The sequence below is a fragment of the Urocampus carinirostris genome, chromosome 2 (genome assembly GCF_059441175.1).
Source record: "Urocampus carinirostris isolate Australia breed hairy pipefish chromosome 2, RoL_Ucar_1.0, whole genome shotgun sequence".
Classification (NCBI taxonomy): domain Eukaryota; kingdom Metazoa; phylum Chordata; class Actinopteri; order Syngnathiformes; family Syngnathidae; genus Urocampus; species Urocampus carinirostris.
The window spans coordinates 8,906,728-8,920,709 of NC_142350.1; the positions used below are offsets into that span (position 1 = coordinate 8,906,728).

Sequence of the window (13,982 nt, forward strand, 5' to 3'; positions counted from 1 at the left end):
TCGTTTGAACCTCAAATCTTTATTAACCACAGCTTGCTTGACAAAGATGAAGAAAAATGAAGAGAAACTTTCTATTACTCACACACCCCACTCACACACAAATGAGGAAAAAGTCACGTGACACGGCACCAACCAATGGGGGTTCAACCTCAGGCGTGGCTTCTCCCTGCTAAAAGTGTTATACGAACATCCGGTTATTTGTCTTCCTCTGCGTCACTAAATGCTAGTTAGCTGTGTGCTATGCTAAATGCGTGATGCTAATCGTTAGCTTAGCTTCGAACGTTAATGAGTGTAATTAATTTTAAAAAATAAAAAGAGGTGTGAAGGGTTGCGAATGCATCACTAAAGCGACACGGCAACAACTGAAAAAAGTATGAAAAATGTCACACGGCGATCAATACATTTTTAAATTGACTATATAAGAAACAAAAAAAGTATTTACATCACCACTGTCGCATTTTCGCAGATTCAATTTTTCTTGTTGTAAAGATTGGTTGGTTTTATTTAATGAGTAATTAATGAGACCCCACGCCCACTCAACCCTCACATGTGCCACTATTTTGGATGGATGCAAAAGGAAGAAGTAATTGCGTTTGTTGTTGTTGTTTTTTTTTTTATCTCGGAGGACGGATTGGAGTGGACACTAGGACCCTGGGGAGGAGGAAGTGGAGGTGGGGGCAGCGAAAACTTTTCACGCTGTCACTTCTTCTTTCAACTCCTTGTTCCTGCGCACCTCCTGCGCGTGCATCTCCTGCAAAAACAAAATGGAAAAAAAGAAACGGGAAAGTCAGAAGGGATTAATACAACTTGAAGTGATTTTCTTTCCTGTTTTCGCTTTGCCTCAGCGTCAAAGTGAATTAGTTCACTCTAAGGTCAAACTGGGTCCTCAATAACTTTACATACATATTAGGTACTGTACTGCAATTAGGTCAAATTCATTCAATTTGTCAATCTGAATTTCTTTATAGCGTTGTTTCCAATATATTAATATAGATTACAAGTGTGTAAATGTTTTTCTTTGTGGTCTATCTACATAAAATATATGCGGTTTTCACAGGTATTAGTGCTGATATCAGCCTTTTTGAAGGTATTTAAAATGGTAACAGCTTCTTCCTATTAATGAAAGGAATCACCATGAAATATGTGAAAACATTTAAGAAACTTGATACCAATTATTGGTATCAGTGATGCTATCAACCACGTTCATGGTACAGTGGTACCCCTATTTATGAATGTCTACATACAAAGGTTTCAGGTTACAAAGTACCTGAACGGACAAATATTGCCTCTAGTTACAGGCTACAAAGTCAAAAGTACAGTACAGTAAGCTCTGCCATTCGCCGCTCCCAGAGTTCTACCTGGCAACCTTGTGTGCATGCATGAATCCCTGCATGCTCTTCATTTCCCCTTCCCGCAGTGTGAACAGTCCACTGTATGATCATTCACAATGGCGCCCACAAAAGTCATGCAGAAACATGGACAAGGAGAAAAGAAGACCAAGATACTTTTTCTGGCCATCGAAAAGAAAGGTACTAGAACTGCCTTCTTCCATCTTCGCAACATTGCTAAAATCCGTTCAATACTGTCTCAGTCTGATGCGGAAACAATAATTCATGCATTTGTTACCTCCCGTCTCGATTACTGCAATGCACTACTCTCCGGTCTCCCGAAGTCCAGAATCAAGTCTCTTCAGCTAGTACAAAATGCCGCAGCGAGGCTTTTAACTAGGACAAAAAAGTACGATCACATAACACCGATTTTGGCTAACCTGCATTGGCTCCCAGTTAGCCAAAGATGTGACTTCAAAGTTCTCTTAGTATTGTACAAAATCATACATGGACTTGCTCCCTCTTATCTTTCAGATCTGATCTGCCACTATGTCCCGGTCCGAAGCCTACGATCTGAGAGTGCTGGTCTTCTGATGATCCCGAGAGCAAAGAAGTCTTCTGCTGGTTCGAGAGCGTTCTCCATCCGGGCACCGGTGCTGTGGAATGCTCTTCCCCCTGAGATTCGATCTGCAACCTCAGTGGAAATGTTTAAATCTAAACTTAAAACTCACTTCTACTCCATTGCATACGAATAACCTACTCCTCTTGTCGGTTGAAAATAGTTTGTGTAATATAGTGTAACAATCTGTGAAGCCCTTTGAGACTCTTCGTGATTTAGGGCTATACAAATAAAAATGACTTGACTTGACTTGACTTGAAAACACACACCGCTGTGCAGGATGAGTTCAGAGACGACAAGGAGGACGATGCAGCCATCATTACATCAGCCCAAATCAAAGACATTTTGGCAAAATTGCATGACGTCTCAGAATTGGTGGGAAGAAATCACCCAGAAAAAGTGTTGACAGGTCAGGCTATCGCTAATTATGATGACGTCTCCTTTGTTTACTCACATCATCTGCCTCTCATTTCAGTTTATTGTGCTGTAATCCAAATTTAATATGTATTTGTTTCATGTTCTGATGGGGGTTTTTTAAGGGTTATTGTTCTATCTTCATTATTCATTATCCATTATCCGTTATCGGTCAGTTCATAATACGCTACAAAGCCTAGGAGCCGGGACACTTACTCTCAGCCAAAAGGCCAAGCTGAGGTCCTATCCCTAAAGCCTTGCTGCGATCATTGCGAATGCACCGTTCCCGGAGGTACTGCAATACCGGGCCGATGCGTGGAGTGGACAGAGCAAGCTCTTATTCCATCTCCGGATTGCAAAAATCAAAGATCATGGCAAGAAAAGTTCCTCATTTAATTCAGAACCGCAGTTGACGCTCTTTTGTGATTTGTTAATATATATATATATATATATATATATATATCCATCCATCCATTATCAGCTCCGCTTATCCTCAGTGGGGTCGCGGGGATGCTGGAGCCCATCCCAGCTATCTTCGGGCAGTGGGCAGGGGACACCCTGAACTGGTTGCCAGCCAGTCGCATGGCACACAGGGACAGACAATTTGCTCGCTCATTCATACCTAGGGACAATTCGGACCGGCCAATTAACCTGACATGCATGTTTTTGGAATGTGGGAGGAAACCGGAGTGCCCAGAGGAAACCCACGCAAGCACGGGGAGAACATACAAACTCCACACAGGGGGATTGATCTCATGACCTCAGAACTGTGCCGCAATGCGCTAACCACTGCGACGCCGTGCTGCCCATATATATATATATATATATATATATTATACAGTACTTTTGCAGGGCTTGGAACAGATTAGTGCATTTACATTAAAAAAGCGTCTCTACTTACAAATGTTTCAGGTCACAAAGCTACTCCCAGAATAAGCTAAATTGTAGACCTTTGAGACTCCTTGTGATTAAGGGCTATACAAATAAACATGACTTGACTTAAATTCATAAGTAGAGGTACCACTGTAATAACATTGGTATTGTCTTAAAGTATTAGCGGAGTGTTAAATTACCATCAAATAGATGCAAAAAATAAAAGAAAATTGTCAAGTACAAATGTGAAGCATCAATATCAGTGCTGTTATTTCAGGTTTTCAGTGGTATTGGCTGCTATCTATTGATTAAAACGAGGCTAAGTTACCATCAGTTACATGCAAAAATTGCCAACTACCTATACCAGGTATAAATATCAGTGCTGATGTTAGCCTTTGTAAGGTACAGTGGAACCCCGGCATTCGAACTCCGATTTTTTGTCTGAACAGTGAAGCAAGAATTTCTCGAAATTTTTGGTCGAACACCGATTTGTCTGAACTGAGAGGCGTTCGAAAACCGAGGTTCCACTGTATTTGTAATAGTATCAGGTGCTTTCTATCGATTAACACAATAGTAAATTACAAAATCAAATACATACAAAAATTAAAGAAGAACGGCCAAGTAACCAGGGCAGTTTTCCTAAGGTTAAATTAAATTAAAAAAATAAGTAAAAATGTAATACAAAAATGAAAATAAATAACATCAACATTTTATGTAAATGAGGGGGCGGTCCTGGCCATGATTGGCAGTCAGCTCACCCTCTGGTGCAGGCGGTCCATGAGTGCGTGGAGGTAGGCCTGGCGGTTCTCTTGGATCTGTTCCATTTTCAGCTGCAGCTTCTCTTCAGCCATGCGGCTGAAGTTGCTGTTCTCCTCCATGGCCTTCAGAAGCACGTCACGCTCGTGCTCGCGCTTCTCAGCCAGAGCCCGCAGCACCTGCGCCTCCTGGGACTACAAAGCGCTACGTTAAGCTAGGAGATATGCTAACCAAAGTCCCAGTCGGGAAAGGGTTTGCCGTGCTATTATTTAGCCACAAACCTCACTTTGTGTTTGCTGTTAAAAACGTAATATTGGAATATAATATTGTGAATGTGCTTAATTGCTGTTGAGATTGTCATGATTGTTTTCTGTTTTTAGTGTCAATAAATTTGTTCAAACCAAACCACAATAACTGTTAAGTACTGTAATCCAAAGCTACTTAGCAGCCCTAATGCATCACAGGTTGAAAATTATTCCGCAATCCGTTATCCTCTATCGCTGCAAGCGGGGGCAGGATGAGCAGATTTTTGTCGATCCTGATGGCTTTTTTTGCTGTTCTGTCTACCAAACAGTTTACTGTATACATGCGGCTGCGATCCATTATCTCAATCACATTATTGCTAGCTAGACCAGCACAGCGCAATTTTGTCAGGACTAGCGGCTCCTTTTTTGCCATTACTGTAATTCCGCTTCACATTAATTGCACTTGTGCAGCCACGATCATTATTCCCAATCCAATATTGAGGCCAGAGGGGACTTTGGTCAGAAGGCATTGTGGTCCTGGCCTGCCTCAAATAAAATGCATGGTTGTGGCCGTGATCCTTTATCCCCGGGAGAGCACATTATCTTTTTCGGTTCCAGCTGATGAAGAGTGCCATTGTGGCCAAACTAAAACAAACTGCACGGTTTTGACCTCATTCTATTATCCCCAGATAATCATTGCTGAGATCCAGGGCTGACAGAGCAAATTTGCATAACGGCAGTTTTTTAGCACCTGAAATGAACAACACCTATGCAGGCGATATCCATAATCACCGGTCGACAATTGCTGAGAGCAGGGGCTGGCATAACACTAGTTTTCAGTCTGAGGTGCTGAAGTGTGCCATTGTGGCTTGTCTAAAATGACCCTCACTCTTTTGGCTACAATCTCTTATCCCCATAGTCGACTATTTGAAAGCAGGGCCCAAGAGAGCAAATTTATGTAATGCGTGGCGGCTCTTTTTTCCCTTCATTGCACCTAAAATGAATAGTACCCAATCGGCTGCCTAGAAAAGTGGTTGTTAAAAGCTAAATTGAGTTTGTGGTTCTGCAGCATGCCATTGTGGCCTGCCTTAAAGAAACTGCACTGTTTTGGCCGCAATGTATTAGTCCTAGTTGTCCTTTGCTGAAAGCAAAGACCAAAAGAACAAATCTGTGTCATCCATAGGGGCTGTTTTTTTCCACTCTTTCCACCTAAAATAAAAATGACCTGTGGGGCTGTGATCCATTGTCCCCGTTTGACTATTGCTGTGAGCGCATGTTAAAACTGGGCCGGGATACATTGCAGATCTTCGCATTTTCCAGGGGTTCAGGTCCTTATTAACCGTAATTACTGTTATGAATAAGAAAAGCCAAATGGGCATGAATTCTAGCATCCCCTAGTGACTATCTGTGCACACCATGTGTCCCCCAAAAATAGGTAAAGGGAACATGCTCGCTTACCCTCCTGCGGTCTTCAGCGGCCTCCAGCTTCTTCTGGATGTCGTCAAGGGAGATGTCCCTTTTGGGGGGCGTGGTCACACAGTGGGCGGAGTCAGACACCGGCGACGTCGGCTTCAATAGGATCTCGAAGGCCTGGCCTGATGCACGCTTGTTGATAGGCTTGATGTCCAGCTCTAGGAAACAATTCAGAAATTCTCACTATATATTTTTTTCCATTTTTTTTGAGTTATTTCAAAAATTACCTTCAAAATCTCCTAGGTTGTTCTTGCGGCTTTCAGGGTACAGGCAGGAGCAGATGAGAGAAAAGACGGAAATCTCCTTCATCTTCTCCTTGTATGCTGCCAGAAAAAAATAGTGTGACAGACGGGAAGGACAGAATCTCATTAACCTACTTTTCTCAACACTTTGATGCTGCTCGTCATCACACGTCAAAAAATATAACAAAACTTGCATAAAAACCCTGAAAAATATCTTATGCATATTAGTCACCTTTTTATCTCCAAATAAGGATGAAAATTAGCTCGATCATAAACAGCTGTATTCACATTTCAAAAGCATGCTTAGTAGTCAGCCGGCCACTAAGGGGGAATGCATATTCACGATTTTATTAAAGTAGATAAATAAGGGAACCGATTTCCTTTGGGCTCCTTAAGAACTTTTTTACGTTTCCCTCTAAGGGTCACGGGAAAAAGTACGATAACATAAATATTTATTCTCTCATAGCGCGAGAAGCGGCAGCTTAAATGTCTTTGCCTGCTTTTGAAAAACAGTTCCTTTGTTGTTACAGTCGCTCGGCGGGCAGGATTAAATGCATTGCCCCCTGCCGTACGCAAAGTATGGAAAAAAAAGTCAGATACCTGAACTTATTCGGCATCTGGATTTCACCCCATGACCACTAAAAGGAACTATACGATTATCCTTAAACCTTATTTAGGAATAAATGTAATATAAAAATAAAAAAATTTATATGAGTACATGGTTAATGCAATTAAACAATCATTAAAGCTCCAATGTGTAATATTTGACCTCTACATGGCACTGTTGTCTCATCTAAATGAAAACCAGTGCCACAGCAAGCAGAACAGAATGGCGGACAAACATAGTGGCAACTTAAGTAGGGGTTCTACTATGTAAAAGAAGTACAATTTTCTTAACCTATGATTTTTTAAAAAAAAAATTAACACTGGTATGACAATACAGGGAAGTGATTTCTCCTAGTATTCAAATCAATGTTTTTTACACAATGAAAGCTTATTGTACCACTAGAAGGCACTAAGTATTACACACTGTCACTTTAATATAAATTCAACAGTTTTTCAGCACTTTAAAACTGGAAAGTATGCGGCATGTCTATGTTTAAAATGGTAAGGATTTGCACATTGTTAATAATAAATAATAAGTGGCAATCGAAGCAAGAACCTAAGCACCACCCAGTGTGTATCTGTACACACCATTACCTTTAGTGGTATAAATGTAAGAGTATAGCATTTTGTTCCAAAGAATTTTGAGGGCAAGTGTAGAGAGGCAGAAGTTCTAGCACCACAGAGTGTCTACCTGTGCACGCCACAAAAAAATTACTACCTCTTTGAAAAAATACAGCTGCATCTCCTATTATTGGCCCAAGCTCTATTAATAAATCATAAAATGCCAGAGAGGAATTCTAGCACCATCCAGCGTCCATCTGTGCACCTTTAGTGGCATGAATGCAAAGGGATTGTATGTTTTTCCATTTCCAAAGCAGGATTTTGTCAGGACCAGAACAGGAAACAGGACCCACTTGCCTAACGTTACTTACAGTTTTATTGGGGAAAGGAGAAAGGAGCGCACACTCGATCCGGAGATCGTTGGTTGCGGGGAGTAGGTTGCTCAGCCGCGGAAGTGGGACTTCCGCGGCGAGCGATGGCGGTGTTGGGTAACGAAAAAAAACGTTGAAATCAAACAGAACGTCGTGGGAGAAAAACAGGGGCAAAACACAGGACAAGTGGAAAAAGGGCTTGATGTGTAAAATCGGAGATTCGCAGACGCGCCGACAAAAAACGACTGACAGGACAACGTTTAATTACTGACAGGGAGCTATTCTGTCAACGAGCTTAAGCAACTGTGACAGAAGCTGGCGTCACACCAAACGTGACAGATTTGGGAGGAGAGACAAAAGCTTTAGCACCTTACAGAAGCTACCAGTGCACGGCCTTGAAAAAGAACCATTTCTGACTCCTAAAAAAATCTGCAGCTTTTGTCATAAGACAAGACCCTATAAATAATTTGTAAGAGACTAGAGGGGCAAAAATGTCTATCTGTGTACAATGTCGCCTTTGGTGTCATAAATGATTTTTTTTTTCAAAAGATGCTTTTAGGGGAGAGGGTAGAGAGGCAGAATCTGTAGCACCACACAGTGTCTACCTGTGCATACAACGTGAAAGGCCCGTTAATTACTCTTCATAACATTGCATTTGCAGCTTTGGTTATTAGGCAAGGGGCCTAATAATAAATCTTAAGCAGCCATAGGTTCTAGGACCACATAGTGTCTATCCAGGCACATAATTGCAGTTATTGGCCCAAATCAAAATGGAGCGTATTTTTTTTCCAAAGGGAGATTTTGGTGTCTAATTGTGCATGCAGCCCCTGCTCAATTTTTGATTTCCACAGAACTCATGACGATGAAAACAAGCACCAGATTTCCGGTCATAAGGTAACTCAGTTTTCATTCTCATCACTGATGTCATCTCTTCCTCTCAGCCTGCTTTTAAAGAACAATCATCACTGGACCCCATAATGGGCGTGTCCACCATCGATTAATGCACCTCGCTAAAAAATGCACGGTCGCAACAAAAGGGACCAAAAGAGGAGCTCAAGATGCTGTGTCACACCTAAAGTGGACCTCGAAGAAGAAAACCAAAGCGGTGCTTTCTATGTAAAAGTCTGTTGTGGCGATGGAGATAATTAAAGGAGAATCTGACTGAAGCTCAGGGAAATGTTTGTCTTAAGGCGAGGTCATGTACAGTATTGACGTGCATCAAGAGGGAATAATCTGCCTTAACCAGAGACATCTTGCTTTGTCTGAGAGGAAAAATACGATACGTTATCAGGGAGACAAAAAGGAACAGACTGACTCATAAGATTAGAAAAGGTCATACAATAGATTTTTTTTAAACAGGGAGTTGGACACATCGTTATTTTATGTCAAAGGGGCTGCGCTCTGGTGCAGATTATTATCAAGATAAACGCATCTTTTGATATTAGAAAGGGGTGTGTGGCGTTTTTCTTCAGGCTGGAAAGGTTGCGCGTGTATATAGTAGTTTGTTTAAGGGGGTCCACAGCGATTTCTAAAGGGGATGTTCGATACTACATTTTTTCCAGATTTTCAGTGATCATCCTTAAAGATGCCACATACTGAACTGATACATTAGTACCCATATTTTTGTTTCCTGTAAGAAAAACATTTTTTTTTAAATACTTTAGGTTGTGAATTGTTTTTACCTTAATATTGCATTTATTTATCATTCGTTTAATTTCAGGTTCTTTTAAAGGCAGCTGGTACTTCTATCAGTTACCATCATGAGTACTAATAACTTAAAAAGGCTGGTATTGGCCCAATATTAATACCCGGTATCTGTACTTGCCCATCCCTACCTTCTGCAAGATGGATGGACTGATTTTTGGTCTTGTAAAGTGGAAAGGGTGTGCTCGGTTTATAGACACACCACTCTAGAGCTAGCAAGATACCGGGATTTATTATTATAGTTGTACTATGTTGTTAGCGAGAATTTGCAGGGATTTATTAAGCCGATGAATACACAGATCTGCAATTTACATTTTTTTCCTGATATTAAAAGAGGTGTGCGTGTTATATCATAGCCATTTCTTATTTCTAGAGACTGATTCCATGTTAATTAAAAAAAAAATCACAACAATCTGTCCAGGAAGTTAGCGCAGCTTTACAGTCGCACCACTTCAAAATCAACCCATTTTACTTAAAAATTAGGGAGAAAAAGCACTCAGACAAGGTCTGGGGAAGAATAGAGGGCGGCGGCAAATGAATATCAAAACGTTCAGGGACGCCGGCGCCCCCTCTTTGCCGTCTGTCTGCACGCACCCCCCATCCATCAATTGCCTCTTCAAGCAGAACAAGACCCTAAAAAAGTGAATTAGTGTTGCTATTACAATGGGATTTTTCAGGTTTTTATACACTAGAGAAATATGTGATTGCATTTTTGGAAGCATACTACCATGCATGCTTGCAAAAAAAAGGAAAAAAAAGGAAATAAGCATTTTGGGGTGGCAGGGGCTGCTGAGCTCAGGGGAGGATAAAGAAGGTGGGGAGTGGAGAGTAAGGGGGGACACCGACGATTTTGGGTGGGGTCGCTGGCTCTGCATTATGCTGCTCAGCAGTGACTCAGGGATACAGGGCAGGTGGCGTTGGTGCAACACCCAAATACTGGCAAAAATAATAATGTGAAAATCAATCATCTTGTTTGATGAAATCATAAAATGTGGGTCACACTAGTTTATTTTATAATCCAGGTGAGGATACAAAGTTAATCACAAAAAGGTTTAAATGTAGGTGAGGGATGTGGATTGCTTATTTTTTCATTTTTTTTTAAAGAAAATCAATTCCTACTGAAGCTCTCCTCAGCATCCTTTTGTGTCATGGGTGTTGCCGCATCCCTTCCCAGCATCCTCAAGCAAACAAGGCAATGTTCATCCAAATAATCATGAAATGATAATGAAAAATATGCACAAAAAACTCACCGATTGCGGTTTTGGCCATTTCTGCAGTGCTGGGCGGAGGATGCTTCTGCTCCTGCTTGCTTCTCGGGAGGGGCTGGACTGCTGCTAAGGCACTGAGTCAGCAGAGAGAAAGGGGGGCTGCCGATACGCCTGCTGCACCGTTATGAGCGACGGGAAGCAGGTGGCAGGGGCGTGGGAGGGGCTCTTCAAAATAAAAGCTAGCACTTCCTTTCTTTGTGTACGCTATATAAATTATCAGTTATGCGTCCAACTACTATGTTACAGCTTGTAACTGCTTACAGTGGGTCATCAACACACCTACCCTCTCCCCAGTCCGGAGGACATAACCGTTAGACAGTTTCTTACGCAGAGCCATCAATACCCGAAATAAGAATACAAAACTGTCAAAAAACATCTTGACTACTGTTGTAATAATAAAATGTATCACTATATATATATATATATATATATATATATATATATATATATATATTTATACAGCCATGATTGCATGATTTTTTAATTTAAAACATCTTTATCTATTTAGTCACCGTTACGTAACTATTTTATTTATTCAATAGTAATTATTCAGCTTTTCTATAATTTCAGTTGTATTTTATTTTGTAGCCAGAAGTGCCCTTAAACATTATCATGTTGTGCAGAGGAAATTTCCACCTCAGCTCCACTTTAAATATCGTTTTCCTCATTTTAGGTTTGGTTTAAACTTATTGACTTCCCTTCTAGAATAAGAGTGATCATAAGTCATTTTGATTTGCAGTTGTGAAATCATACAGCCAATTATTTGAGTTCGGAATATTCTGTGAATAAAACTTTTGAAGAAACTGCTCATCAACTCCAGCCTTTATTTTGAAAACCTAAATTCTTACTACTTGAAATAAAAACAAATAATTGTTGAGAGAAATGTACACTATGTTGTAATCAATGACAATAAATATGTATAATTATAATTGTAAATAATATTCGACCACAATCACTTTTTGGAAGGGTTTTACACTGTGACGAAGATAGGTATTTGAACACCGTGATATTTTGCTATTTCTCCCACTTAGAAATCATGGAGGGGTCTGAAATTTTCATCGTAGGTCCATGTCCACCGTGCGAGAAATAAACTAAAAAGAAAAATTCTGAAATCACAATGCATGATTTTTTTAAACAATTTATTTGTGTGATATCGCTGCAAATAAGTATTTGAACACCTGAGAACATGAATGTTAATTATTGGATACAATAGCCTTTGTTTGCTATTACAGAGGTCAAACGCTCCCTGTATTATTTTCACCAGGTTTCCACACACTCTAGGAGGGATCTTGGCCCACTCCTCCACAGAGGTCTCCTCTAGATCAATCAGGTTTCTGGTCTGTAGCTGAGAAACAAGGAGTTTGAGCTCCCTCCAAGGGTTTTAGATTGGGTTTAGGTCTGGAGACTGGCTGGGCCATACTATAACCTTGATATGCTTATTATGGAGCCACTCCTTGGTTTTCCTGGCTGTGTGCTTCGGGTCGTCATTGTGTTGGAAGACCCATCCATGACCCATCTTCAATGCTCTGAATTAGGGAAGGAGATTGTTCCCCAAAATCTCACAATACACAGCCCCAGTTATCCTCTCTTTAATGTAGTGCACTCATCCTGTCCCATGTGCAGAAAACACCCCCAAAACAGGATGCTACCTCCCCCATGCTTCACTGTAGGGATGGTGTTCTTCAGATTGTACTCTTCATTCTTCTTCGTCCAAAAACGCTTTGTGGAATTATTACATCTGACCCAAAAACTTTCTCCCATGACTCCTCAGTATCATCCAAATGGTCATACGCAAGCTTAAGAGGTTGGTTTAAGCAGCGGAACCTTTCGTGCAATGCATGATTTCAAACCATGACGTCTTCAGATTCAGATATACTTTATTGTCATTCTTGTACACGTGTATACAGAACGAAACGTCGATACATCTGACCCGCACAGTTTCCTTGAATGTACAGATATAAATAAAATGTTGTATTGTGGAGTATTGAAGTACAAATAATATACTAAATAATTATAGCTATGTATAGTATTATACAGTAGTGCAAAGAGTGCAAGAGGAGCAGATAACCTAATGTGCAAAATGGGCAGTCGGGTAAACAAGTCACTATACAATAACAATAACACTGGAGTACGATAGTGCAGAGGAGAACAGATGTGCAAAGGATTGGCTAGGTATAAGAGAACTGCCAGTAGTGCAAGGACAAAAAAAACAAACAAACAAACAGATGTACAGATTAGCAGCTGTGTAGGCTTACTATGTGTGTGATTGCCCATTTGACCATTTAACAGTCTAATGGTCAGGGGGACAAAGCTGTTGCAGAACCTGGTGGTCCTGCACCGCACACTGCAGTACCTCTTCCCAGAGGCTAGCAGAGTGAACAGTCCATGATGAGGGTAAGAGGGGTCCCTATTGATGTTCTTGGCTCGGGATAGGCAGCGCTTCTGGCCAATGTCCTGAATGGAGGGGAGAGAAGTCCCGATGATTTTCTCTGCTGTCCTCATCACCCTCCTCACAGTACCCCAGTCGGAGGCACTGCAGCGTCCACACCACACAAAGATACAGCTAGTCAGGATGCTCTCTATGGTGCCCCTGTAGAAGGTAATGAGGGTGGGTGGGGGCAGGTGGGCTCTCCTCATCCTCTGCAGGAAGTACAGGCGCTGCTGTGCCCTTTTCACCAGTGATGCAGAGTTCACGGACCAGGTGAGTTTGTCTGTGATGTGCACCCCTAGGAACTTGGTGCTGCTGACAACCTCCACAACCTTGTTGTTGATGAGAATTGGGGCATGGTTGGGCTGGTTTTTCCTGAAGTCGATAATGATCTCTTTAGTTTTGTCAGCATTCAGGACCAGGCAGTTGACTCTGCACCAGCCCACCATCTGCTCCCCTTCCTCTTTGTAGGCCAGGTCGTTGTAGTCCCTGATGAGGCCCACCACTGTTGTGTCATCCGCAAACTTCACGATGTGGTTTGTGGCTGACCTAGGGACGCAGTCGTGTGTCATCAGGATGAACAGCGGGGGGCTCAGGACACAGCCTTGGGGGGTGCCCGTGCTGAGGGTGATGACATCGGAGATGTTCTGATCAAGCCGCACTAACTGGGGTCTGTCAGTGAGGAAGTCCAGCAGCCAGTTCAGCAGGGGGGTGTTGAAGCCCAGGAGTCTCAGTTTTTCTACCAGTTGTTGTGGGATGATGGTGTTGAATGCTGAACTGAAGTCCAGAAACAGCATCCGCACATGGGTGTTCTTCTCCTCTAGGTGTGTCAGGCTCAGGTGAAGAGCAGAGGAGATGGCATCCCCGGTGGAGCGGTTTGTCTGGTAGGCAAATTGAAAGGGGTTGAGTGAGGAGGGGAGACTGGAGGTGATGTGCTCTTTAACCAGTCTCTCAAGGCACTTCATTATGATAGGAGTCAGTGCAACGGGCCGGTAGTCGTTCAGTGATGAGATCTGAGGATTCATTTGGCACTGGGATGATGGTGGCAATCTTGAAACATGATGGTACCGTGGCTTGGTCTAGAGGTGTTGAAA

The 13,982-nt window shown here is 41.9% G+C and overlaps 1 protein-coding gene and 1 pseudogene across 1 annotated transcript in view; both read right to left on the reverse strand.

Moving 5' to 3' along the window:
• The window catches only part of stmn2b (stathmin 2b), a 17,450-nt gene continuing 3,468 nt past the window's right edge, over window positions 1-13,982 (reverse strand). The window contains exons 2-6 of the mRNA XM_088328754.1: window positions 10,443-10,574; window positions 5,936-6,031; window positions 5,694-5,866; window positions 3,993-4,184; window positions 1-751 (exon numbers count right to left, since the gene is read on the reverse strand). Of these exons, the coding sequence (XP_088184880.1) occupies window positions 692-751; window positions 3,993-4,184; window positions 5,694-5,866; window positions 5,936-6,031; window positions 10,443-10,461 (540 nt within the window). The 5' untranslated portion in view covers window positions 10,462-10,574 and the 3' untranslated portion in view covers window positions 1-691. The remainder of the gene's footprint in view (window positions 752-3,992; window positions 4,185-5,693; window positions 5,867-5,935; window positions 6,032-10,442; window positions 10,575-13,982) is intronic.
• Window positions 2,639-2,728, reverse strand: LOC148370936 (U2 spliceosomal RNA; annotated as a pseudogene).